The sequence below is a fragment of the Erinaceus europaeus genome, chromosome 22 (genome assembly GCF_950295315.1).
Source record: "Erinaceus europaeus chromosome 22, mEriEur2.1, whole genome shotgun sequence".
NCBI classification, from domain to species: domain Eukaryota; kingdom Metazoa; phylum Chordata; class Mammalia; order Eulipotyphla; family Erinaceidae; genus Erinaceus; species Erinaceus europaeus.
The window spans coordinates 5,412,311-5,424,426 of NC_080183.1; the positions used below are offsets into that span (position 1 = coordinate 5,412,311).

General features: G+C 55.6%; 1 protein-coding gene across 1 annotated transcript in view; it reads right to left on the reverse strand.

The window, feature by feature from the left end:
• The window catches only part of CDC42BPB (CDC42 binding protein kinase beta), a 70,582-nt gene that overhangs the window by 24,328 nt on the left and 34,138 nt on the right, over positions 1–12,116 (reverse strand). The window contains 6 exon segments of the mRNA XM_060181102.1: positions 291–539; positions 1,259–1,459; positions 2,629–2,722; positions 3,446–3,594; positions 6,203–6,298; positions 8,296–8,379. Coding sequence (XP_060037085.1) covers positions 291–539; positions 1,259–1,459; positions 2,629–2,722; positions 3,446–3,594; positions 6,203–6,298; positions 8,296–8,379 — 873 coding nt within the window.

Sequence of the window (12,116 nt, forward strand, 5' to 3'; positions counted from 1 at the left end):
AACATCTGAACCACCTCAGCGCCAGAGCTGTGTGTCGGGCTCCAGAGTGAGGAAGGAGACGGGAACCCTCGCCCTGGTCACACAGTGTGTACACAGCACACGTGACACACGTGCTCACACTGGACGGGTGTGGAGGTGGGGAAATGGCCGAGCTCACGTGTTAGGACACACTGAGGGCCCAAGGCAGCCCTCATTCGGAACTGGCAGGTGCGACTTCTCCGAAGCCATTGTGGCCCGAGAGGGGTGCCCTGCCCAGCCACACGCAGACCCCAGACCAGCTGCCCACTTACGATGTTCCTCAGCATGTCGTCATCCACATCGAAGTTGGAGGTGTCAGAAGGGCTGCTCACATCAGGAATATAAGGCGCTTCCAGGTTTCGGATGTTTTCCCAGTTCAGACCTTCGAAAAAGGCGTGCTTCTTGAAGTCCTCAATCCCGTTCTGGCCCAGCCGGCGCTCTCTGCTGCAGATGAGCCTCTGGATGAGGTCCTTCGCCTCCTCAGAGACGTCTGTGACGTGGGAAGGGAACTGGAAGCGCTCCTGCAGGCAGGGAGGGAGTCAGGCACAAGGGGGCCTCGCTCAGACATCTAAGGTGGCAGACCTTATAGGGAAGCAAAGAACCAACAGCCGCTCCAAAGACAACATCATTTTTAAATTTTCTGGCCACTAAACACAAACCAAAGCTTATGAAACAAGACTCCAGAAAAGCAAAGGAGAAGCCCACGTTTCATCCACATGGCACACGGATGACAACGGTGACACCCTGCCGTGACAAAGTGGCAGGGACGTGGCTGGCTGAACAGGAGCACAGAGACGTTCAGTGTCCAGAAACTCACCGACAAGGCCTGCCCTGCACTGACCAGAAACGCCCGACTACGCTGGCAGGAAACCTGGCTGCAGCAGACACGACGCCCTGCTCAGCCCCCCCCCCCCCCCCCCCCGAGTCATCTGCAGACAGCCGGCCAAACTGAAGTGGGCCCGGTGCTGGGCACCACTGTGATCTCCCCCCCCCCCCCCCCAGCTGTGACCCACAGGATTCCACTCACCACGGCCACCTCAGGAAGGCATTTGCATCTTTCCACTCAGATGCTGTTTCTCCTCCGGTGAATACCAACACCCCGCCCATCAGACAGGCTCCAGAGTCACTTACCCACCCGCATGCGCGTCTGGCGGCCTCTGCTGACTGCCTCGAACCCCTGTCCCACCAGTCCCCTCACCCGGCATCCCCAGCCATCCTGGCTCGGCAAAGCCAGACTCACCTCGTGGTTCATGATCTTCCCGTAGGTCTCCACAAGCGACTCTGCGTAAAACGGGGTTTCTCCATAGAGCATCTCATACATGCAGACGCCCAGAGACCACCAGTCGCACTCAGGGCCGTACTTGCCCATGCCATCCTCCATCGCCTGCAGGATCTCGGGTGAGATGTAGTCAGGCGTGCCCACGGCCACGGAGGACTGGACCTGGGGGAGCAACGCCCGGGATATCAGCAGTGTGGCAGTACTGACCACCTTCTCTGCAGGAGTCGGGACCCTGACTAGGCGCACCCTCCCAGCAGCACAAACGCCAGTGCAAGTCAGCAGCTCCTGCTGGACATCCGACACGGCTCTCGTGTCAGGACAGCACCACCCCAGGTGTCTCACGTCCCAGGGCTCCGTCAGGCGCAAGGGCTACTCAGCCGCCCTGTCAACTCCGGCAGGGACGCTGAGGCTCTTGCCCACTCTGCCAGTGTCTCCCACAGACACTGGGGGTCCGTGCTGGCCTCCACAGGTGCTCAAGTGTCCCCAGACAGGAAGCAGAGGCTAAGGCCCCTCGGAAGGGAGGGACTGTCCCTAAAAAGCAACAGATGGCCCTGCCTGCTCGCACCTCACGGTGCCCGGCGCATGCGGGGTCGCACAGGATGGGCACAAGGGCTGACTAGAGGCTTCGTCAGCAGGCTGGGCTTGAGGGCACTGCCAACATGTCCACGAATCAAGACGTGTAGGGGAATCAAGGAAGGGGCTCAGCGGGTAAGAAACTAGACCCTCAAGCAAGAGGTCCTGAGTTCAACCCCTAGCACCACGTGTGGCACGGAGATGCTCTGGTCCTCTCTCCCTTCCTCTTTCACTGAAGAATAGATATTTAAAACAAAGTCTTGATTTCAATTCAGTGTCTCAGGAGGAGACTGGCTTTGTGCAGGGAAAGCGAATGGATACTGGACCTCCGTCCGCCCCTGTGGCGGAGAGCTCGCGTGCAGTAATGGAAAGCAGGGTGTCTGCACAAGCACTCCCCACGAGTGTGGCTCGAAAGGAGGCGGCACCAGAGCTGCCAGCATGAGGCCAGAGTCCGGCCTGGCGTCTCCAGCACCAGCGTGACGCTTTGGCCCTACCCAATAAACAAAACAAATCCAATTGAGTGCTAACAGGCTCTTTGTTGCCCAAGGATATGAGAAAACCCAGCAGCCCTGTCAAGAGCATCTGAGAAGACATGTCTATTACTTCATGAGCCAAAAAAAAAAAAAAAAAAGATTTCAACTTAAACAGGCATTTGGATGGTCTCCTAGTGCCTGCGAGTACACCTGACTTCTGAGCTGGATTTCACATTAAGTCAAAGTCCACTCAAACTGGAAGCGAAAGCGCTAACCGGACCCTACCGTTCCGTCATCGTTCATCTTCAGGCATGACCCGAAGTCGGCCAGGCGGATGTGACCGTTCACATCCAGAAGGACGTTGTCGGGCTTAATGTCTCTGTGGGAGGAAGACTCAGTTAGCCATCTCTGGGCAGGCTGGCTTCCTTCACTAGCAGTGGATCAGCTGAGGAAATGCTACCCTCACCTCAGCTGACCCTAACTGGTCAGGAGGTGTCCCCAGGGCTGCCACCAACAGCGACTCCAGGAGCCGCTGCCAGGAGTCACACGGCACGTGATGCTCTGCTTCAGCCTGGGGGGTGGCGATTGATGGGCAGACGTGACTCTGATTTCCCAGCACGACACAAGCGACTGGGCAGGGGCGGGCTGGGAGGTGAGAGCTGGGGAGGGTCAGGGAGGGCCGGGGCAGAACCAGTGTGCGCTGGTAAGGTGCAGTCCTGTGGGGTTTTATTTTACTTTACTGCCTGTGGTCACTGCTTCTCCACTGCTGTAGAGCTGGGAACAGAGCTCGGGCCCGGCCCACTCAGCCCGCTCTGTCCTCACCCCGCCTTCCTTCTGTGAATGACCCAAGGAGGCTGCTGGGCTTATGGGCTGGCATGGAAGGGAGAACCAGACACGGGGGGGGGGGGGTAGAGGTAGGGGGGTGGAGGCTGCAGGGGATCAGGAGGCAGGAGTGGGTGAGCGTGAGCTCATGTCACAAATGCCACGACTAGGTGGCTTTAGGCGGCAGGAAGGGCCGGGAATGGTGATGCCAGTGGTTCTCGAGAGCTGGAGCTGGCCTGACCCTGGGGCCGCCCTGATGGCTTCAGGGGAAGGGGACTACCTGTGCACGTAGTGGAGCTGGTGGATGGAGTCGATGGCCAGCACCATCTCCCCGACGTAGAACCGGGCCATGTCTTCTGGAAGCTTGTCCTCAAATTTACTGAGTAGCGTCAGCAAGTCACCGCCCACATAGTAGTCCATCACCAAGTACTAGAGCAGGGAGAGAGGAGGGCACAGCACCCCGTCACGCCGCTCCTGGCGCACGCGCACGCGCAGCTGGCCGCAGGCTAAGGGCGCCCTGACTGTTCCTCATCCACTGGGAGCCCTCTGAGCAGGCACCCTCATGGCAGGTGGCTGCTGTCACTCAGACGCCCATTTGTGGGGGCCAGATGAAAGGTTCAGTGCTGGAGAAACACTGCAAAGCTGAGCCAGCGAGTCCTGGCTCAGAACACGCAGCCACCCGCACACCACAGGGGGACACAGCCCGAGAGAGAGGAAAACACGGGCAAGTCAGAAAAAGCACGAAGGAACGGAGAGATCAGCACTTACGGGGGTCACCCCAGAGGACCCAGAGACTAGAGCAGGACAGGGGAGGTGCCGGGGTGCTGCTGTCCTGCCAAGAGGACTGAGCTGGCCACGCCTGCCCGCAGCACCCACCTAGAGGGAGGGCACAGAGCACCCAGGATGGTGAGAGGTCACGACCAGCCGCCTGACAGCAGCACCTTCAGAGGTGGAGGCGTTGCTGAGCTGACCCTTTGTCCACGGCCCTCACCGGCCAGCCAGAGAAACCCCATCACTGCTGACTAGAGGCCCTAGCAGCTGGCACTGCTGCAGCACTGACCAGCGTCTGTCCTGACCCGATCCAGAGCCCGATGGCACGTCAGGAACCAGCTGCCAGGGACAAGGCCAGGACGGGATGTAGCCATGGTGTAGACATGGCTCCTTCGGGACTAAGAAACACAAATGCCCTCTCTGACACTCCTTAGCACCTCGCCTCAGCAACGCAGTCTGCGAGACTCCCTTCAGGGTGGCAAGAAAGCTCGCCTGGGCAGTGCGCCCTCTCTGATGGCTCACCTGGATGGCGCACCTGCCCTGCTGACCAACCTGGATAACACGCCTGTCCTGACCGCTCGCCTGGGCAGTGCGCTATCAGGTTCAGTCCCGGCACCACCTTCAGCCGGAGCTAAGCGGGGCTCTGGCTCTCACTCTCTTTCTCCTTGTATCTCTCTCATTAAAATAAACAAATTAGGGAGTTGGGCAGTAGCGCAGCGGGTTAAGTGCACGTGGCACAAAGTGCAACGACCGGCATGAGGATCCTGGTTCAAGCCCCCGGCTCCCCACCTATGGGGAGTCGCTTCACAGGTGGTGAAGCAGGTCTGTAGGTGTCTGTCTTTCTCTCCCCCTCTGTCTTCCCCTCCTCTCTCCATTTCTCTCTGTCCTATCCAACAATGACAACAATAATAAAACAAGGGCAACAAAAGGGAATAAATATTTAAAGTAAATAAACAAATGAAAAAATTTAAAAGAAGGAGAAAGTAGCAGGAGTTAAGTCCCAGATCTGCCTAGAAGTCAGGAGTAACAGAAACTGCAGCAGGGGCTGTGACTGGTGGGCTCCTGGGAAGGAGTTTACAGTGGCAGCAGACTTGCCGGCCTTAGGAGGCAGACAAGGACGAACAGATTTAGAGACTAAAAACTGGACCAACTACTTCCTCTATGTAGCAGAGAACTCAGTCAATAAGGCGACTCCCGTCCAGCTGCTGGGGAAACAGGTTTGACGGTGGAAGGCCACTTCCTGATGCCCGCAGTGGAAAGCACAAGGTGAACCAGCTCTGCAGGTGATTAGAGCACTCCGACCGTGAGTCCCCAGCCTGCACAATGCCCCAGCCTAGACACTGTCCTACAAGGCTGGCCCCAAAGCGCACTGCCTGTGGGTGACCGAGGTGTCGCCAAACCCTAAGCCAACCTGTGCCCACACTGCCAAACCCTGGCCTTCTCCCTGTACTTCTAACCGAGCAACAGGCTTGCCATCTGAGGTCGGAGTAAGCAACATCATGATTTCAGGAAAGGTGTCAGAAAGAAAGATTGTTGTTTGTGTTGGAAACTTCACTCAACTCTTAACAGACTGGAAGTGACCCCAGACCACCTGGTGGGGTCCTGGCACAGCCCTGGGTCTTCGTGAGAGCCAGTGAACCCTCTCTTGCCCAGACACTATGGTTCTAGCACTGAGAGTCAGGGACGCTGAAGTGGCTGAGAGCCCAGATTAGCTTAGGACACAGCAGCCACCCTCAGGTCAGAGCACACACAAGCACTGGCTTTTCCCTTCTACGCAGTACAGCCAACAGTCACCTAACATTTTAAGAGAAGGGGTCTCTCTCTCTCTCTCTCTCTCACTTCTTTTTAACCAGAGCACTGATCAGCTCTAGCTAATGGTGGTGCTGGGGACTGAACTTGCAATTCAGAGACTCAGGCATGAAAGTCTCTTTGCATAACCATTATGCTACCTACCCCTGGAGAAGGGATTTCTCCTCACAACAATTCAAGACAGGAAATGTTCCACACCCCTGGCTTACTTAAATGTAGCCCATGGAGTAGAGCACCCAGTGGATAAACGTGAGGTTCTGGATTTGATCCCGTGTCACGTACCCGTGATGCTCTGGTTCTCTCTGGGTGTCTGGTAAATGGATAAACAAACACAGTCCACAGTGAAGAAAGCCATCAGGCCGCCCTGTGACTAGCTGGAGAAGAGTCCAGAAAGCAAGGCTGGCTCTAGAATGGTGCCTCCTCTCTGCGGGCCGTGCAGGGCGTCTGGGGCACCTACCAGGTAGTTCTCGTCCTGGAAGGCGTAGTGCAGCGTGGTGATCCACTGGCAGTCCCCATTCACCAGCACGTCCCGCTCTTCTCGGAAACAAGCCGTCTGCAGAAGGGGGTCGGGGGCGAAGTGAGCTCAGAGTGGCTCAGTCCTAAGCCCAGGGAAGGGGCCGAGCTGACCTCGCCCCTTGGGGGAGGCTGTAGGGAACCCAGACCCCCCCCACCCACCCACACAACTGGCCCCGCCATCACCTGACAATAGGCATGCCCTCTCTCCCCAGGTCTGGACCAGCAGCCCTGGCCTGCCATCCTCCCTCCTGAGTCAGCCTGGCTCACAAGAACACAGCCCTGCCCGCTGCTGAGTCCGAAGTTCCCTAAGAAGCGCCTGTATTCACAGCAGGCCATGACAGAGCTCCACGATGGAGACCAGGGCCTGGACACTTCCAGAAAGCTGGCAGGGTCCTCTCTCTGGTCTTTGCTGAGGCTGCATCAGTCTTTTTCAGAAGGGGGACAGGGAGGACACTACAGCAGCAGTGTCTTCTCAGGTGGTGGAGTCAGCCTCAAAGCTGGCCCGCGTGCATGGCAGAGCAGGGCACTGCCCAAGTGAGCTGTCTGGCGTCGTCTCTATGGCTTCAATCTGCAGATGGCGACTGTTTAAAACTAACCAGGACTGAGGAGCTCCAGGGATGGCAAAGTGGTCTGTGGCGTCTCTCTCGGGCTGATAATCAGTTATTTACTTTACCAGAACACTGCTCAGTTCTGGCTTATGGCTTATGATTGAACCTGGGATCTCTGAGCATGAGAAATCTGTTTGCATAACCATTATGCTATCTCCCCTGCCCTTTTTTCACTTTTAAAATTTCCAATAGAGAAAGTAGGGGAGGACCTGTGTTCATTCTCTAGTACTTCCTTAACCAAATAATAGGGGGACAGGAAATAGCTCACCTAGTAGAATGCATTTTACATGCACAAGGACCCAGGTTCAAGCCCCCACACCACCACATGGAAGCGCCATCAAAGGGGAAGCTTCATGAGCAGTGGAATGGCGCCGTGGTCTCTTCCCTGTTTCTAACACTAAAAGAGAACAGACCACTGTAGGCAAACAGCCTGGACAGCAACATTTCTTTTAAGTAACCAGACTGTCGGCATAATTATTATTAGCCCCCCTTTATTGATTATCTATTGCTAGATGTTACATCCTTAAACATGGAACTTGCAAAGTGTATCAAGAAGAGCAGCCATGCCCTGATGCCTGTTTTCTCTAGGAGTTCTTGGCTTCCCCCACCAGTACTGGTCACATCTTATTTATGGTGGTGACAGGAATGGACCCAGAAGCTCTGGCAACTCTAGCATGTAAGTCTCTTTCGCTACAGATAGTGCTATCTCCCCAGCCTTTTCCCCCTTTTTCTTTTTTTATTTCTCCAATTTTTATTTATTTATTCCCTTTTGTTGTCCTTATTGTTTTATTGTTGTAGTTATTATTGTTGTTGTCGTTGTTGGATAGAGAAATGGAGAGAGATGGGGAAGACAGAGAGGGGGTGAGGAAGACAGACACCTGCAGACCTGCTTCACCGCCTGTGAAGCGACTCCCCTGCAGGTGGGGAGCCGGGGGCTGGAACCGGAGAGGCCATGAAGGACAGAGCTGGGAGGCTGGCTAGTGCCGTGTCCTTGGACACGAGGACACTTGGCTGTGAGGTCACTGCAGGCAGGGAGAACTAGGGTGACAGCATGGAGTGAGGAGAGGAAGGGGGGCTGGCTACAGCTGCCCGATCAGGTGGAACCCACATGGGGTGGGACAGAAAGGGGTGTGTGCAAAGGAATGAGGCTAAGGGTGCAGGGCCGGAGGCCTGGGAGAACGTGCATTGTCGGGGCCGGGAGAGCACGTGTCTGCCTGTGCCAGGTCCTGGGCTCGTCCTGCTGACAGGAAGCACCAAGCCGAGTTCCGGGGGAGCTGCAACGACGGTCAAGTAGTGGGGAGCTGCCTCTCCCTCTCCAAACAGCAACTGAAAACTCAGTCACTGCACAGAGGCCTTCGGGCGGGCTGGGCTCCTCGCCGCGCTCCACATACAGGCACACAAACAAACGACTAACTGCCCCACTTGCCTCTGCTCTCTTGAGCATTTCCCACTTGTTGAGGATTTTCATCGCATAAATCCTTTCTGTGCTCTTCATCTTGACAACAGCCACCTAGAATACGAGGCAGAGTGTTAGGTTACGAGTCCACATTACTGGGGAGTCGGGCGGTAGCACAGCAGGCTAAGCGTATGTGGCACAAATCGCAAGGACCGGCATAAGGATCCCGGTTTGAGCCCCCGGCTCCCCATCTGCAGGGGAGTCGCTTCACAGGTGGTGAAGCAGGTCTGCAGGTGTCTGTCTATCTCTCCCCTCTGTCTTTCCCTCCTCTCTCCGTTTCTCTCTGTCCTATCCAACGACGACATCAGTAGCAATAACTACAACAAAAACAAGGGCAATAAAAGGGAAAAAAAAAATAAATATTTTAAAAAACCCTACGGTCCACGTTACCCTGCATGAGGGTATAGGTTTGAGCCCCACTGCCCACGTGCTGGAAGGAAGCTTCATGGGGAAGCAGGTGTACCCACAGGTGTCTCTCTTTTTCTCTCCCTCTCTGTCTTCCCTTCCCCTCTCAACTTCTACCTATCCTATCAAATAAAAATTAAAATAAAAGGAGAAATGGGGAGCCAGGTAGTAGCGCACTGGGTTAAGCGCACATAGTGCGAAGCGCAAGGATCCCAGGTCAAGCCCCCGGCTCCCCACCTGCAGGGGGGTTGCTTCACAAGCGGTGAAGCAGGTCTGCAGGCGTCTTTCCCGTGTCTTCCCCTCCTCTCTCAATTTCTCTATGTCCTATCCAACAATAACAGCAACAACAATGGAAAAAAGAAGGCCGCCAGGAGCAGTGGGTTTGTAGTGCAGACACCAAGCCCCAGCGATGACCCTCGAGACAAAACAAACAAACAAACAAACAAAACCCCCGAAAGACTAGCATTAGCGTAATTCATGGGCCTGGTGAAACCCCAACTGCTCGCCCACCCTGGAAAGTGAGCTACATCCAGGACATCCTGCCCTCCACCAAACCGCCAGGAAGCCCTTTCCCCCAACACACACACACACCCGCCAGCCCCTCCCGAGACGGCCGGGCATGTCTGATGCATTCGCTCCTCAGCCCACCCGGAACTGGTCGCTAAGTGACAGTGACTTCTGTGCATTCTGCGGCCGGCCGCGGGCAGGCGGGCAGGCGTGTGGGGGGACAGCGGTGAGCTGCGGCACACCCCCCACGGCCCTCTGCCAGCGTCCACACTTCCAGCGGGAAGGCTGCAGGCGGAGGGCAACACACGCCTGTGCCAGCCTCTCTCGGCTCACTTGCCTACAGCACAGACATAAGGCTGGGGGCTCAGAGGGACTAAACGGAGTGCCTGACAAATGGCAGCGGGGCAGAGGGGACAAATGGCACCAGCAGAGGACCAGCACTGCAAGCCTAAGGCCCCTGAGGTTACAGGTTCAATCCCTGGTACCACCATATGCCAAAACAGAGAGCGAAAGACACCACAGCACCAAATTTCCCTCAGTGCAAGCCGGGCTTGAACCTGGGACACACAGATGGACAGACATACATATAGTGCAATGCAGTGCACTAACCAAGTGAGCTATTTCACCAGTCCAAAAAGAAATCTCGAGGAAAAGTGAAAACACAGAGAAGTGGCAGACCTCACTGCAGGCATGTACTTTTAAGGCTGCCTTACAATGGCTTTCATGCGGAAATCCAACGTCTCCAGTCTGATGACAGGGCTCCCCTCTCAGACCCCAGTCTGTGGAGGGTTGAAGGCAGGTGCCCTGTGCACAGGGTTCCTGGTCAGGCTCAGCACCGGCCCCGGTCGCCTCCATCAGCAACTTCCCTACATCACACCACGCGCAGAGGCTGCTGTGAGTGACACTGCTAGAAACCACTGACTAGGCTTGACGACAGGTCACAGTAAATTAGTGACCAACAGTGCCGAAGCGAAGGCCACCAGTCCACAAGCTGTTCTCGGGGCTGAGGTCTCCTTCCTTCTCTGGGGGCTTAGCTATCCTCCAGCTGGGCGAGACCTCGGTGTCTGAAACTAGGTCCAGTGCACCCCTTAGCGGGGCTGCTCCAGCGGAACGGCTGAGCTGGTGACCACTGGGGAACACAAGGAAATTCCAAAAGTTGACAAGCGCCACGAACAAGCCAGACAGCCAAAAAAGAGAAGCAAAACACTCTGAACTCTAAATTAGGAAGATTAATTCTTTAGAAGAGACCGATAAGACCACAAACCAGTTCCAGAAAAATTGCAAAATGACTTTGATAAAATACAGGGCAAGAGAAAGAATGCATCTGCCCGTGGAAAAACACTTATCAAATCAAGAATTTGTACCAGAAAAATGTGGAAGTGAAAACTTCACGCCAAACTGAGACAACGGCTCACTTGCTAGAGCACTGGGCGTGTGGCTGGAGACACCAGACTTGCTCCCTCTCGCCAGCACGAGCCGATGCGGACTGCTCTCTCACTCAAACCTCAACAACAACAAAAAAACAAATTAAAAAATTTTTTTCTTCATCTTAATGTTGAAAAGACTCTGTATGTGGAACAGCTTTCTCTGCTGCACAGCAACTTATAAAACCACGCAATTTAACCATCTACAATTTCAGGTGTTTAGCAGATTTCCCACACTTAGTACAACCAGCACCCTAGTTTCAGAACGTTTCCGCCGCCGCCACTCAGTCTTCCCACACCGACAGCAGTACTACGGTGTTAGAAGAACGAAGACAGAGTGACTTTCATAAGAAAACACAAGCCCACACAGGAGGCCACCAGTCAGACAGACGGTGACAGAAAGCTTTCAGCAGCCCAGCAGCAGCTACATAAGGGACCGCCAGGAGCCGTCTCTGAAGTGTTAGTGGCAAAGGCTGTGCTTGGCAGGCGGGACAGTCTCCACGGCTCACAAACTCACATGGACACACAGGCATGGAAGGACCAGGGCAGGAGAACACAGGGCACGCGATGAGGCAGAGGCAGGCGAGATGACACGCCACCAAGCGGGACCTGCGCAGAGGGTGACGTGCAGTGTGCTCTTTAACCCTTTTCAGTAATTTCCTTTCACTCTGAAGCTTCCTTTTTCTAAGCAGTTCCAGAATCAAAAGGGGGACACAGGGCCAAGGGATGGGGTGTGAGTCCAGTCCACAGTGGCCCATCTTGAGAACAATGTCCTTCCCACCTCTCCGGGCCTCCCCGTCTTATCTCTGGGGTGAAAGCACACAGGCTTGTCGTGAGGCCCAGGCCCAGGGGCAGAGTCCGGGCCACAGCACCGTCACTGCTGAGGAGACTCCTGCAGACTCAGCCTTCACCCCCTGGCCTGCACTAGCAGCAAAGAACTCACAGCCAGATGTCAAGAGCACATCTGAGGGCAGGGAGGCGGCCGATTCCCTGTAAGATTCTAGACCCCACCACGGACCGCCCTGGCAGGGCTGCACGGTGGTGGGGCGCTGCTGTGGTGCCTCTCCCCCTCTGCCCACTCCCACCCTCCTCTCTCACGGAAACGTAAATCAAAACTTGGGCTGGGGAGGCAGCTATGAGGCAGTGAACGCACGAGGCCCTGGGTTCAGTGCCCTGGCCAAGAGGAAAAAAGACACTCTCAAGGCTGCCTTCCTGTGACCCGCTCGGTGCGGAGACAGGGAAGCAGAAGCAGCCGCTCTCAGCACACTTGCATGCCCCGGGCTTAACCCTTCGCACCACCTTATGCCACAGCTGAGCGGTACTCTGGTCTCTCTCTCCTCTCTCAGAATAAATCAGGAGCATTCTTTTTTTCTCTTTTTTGGCCTCCAGGGTTATCCCTGGGGCTCAGTGCCTACACTACAAATCCACTGCTCCCACAGCCATCTTTGTCGATTT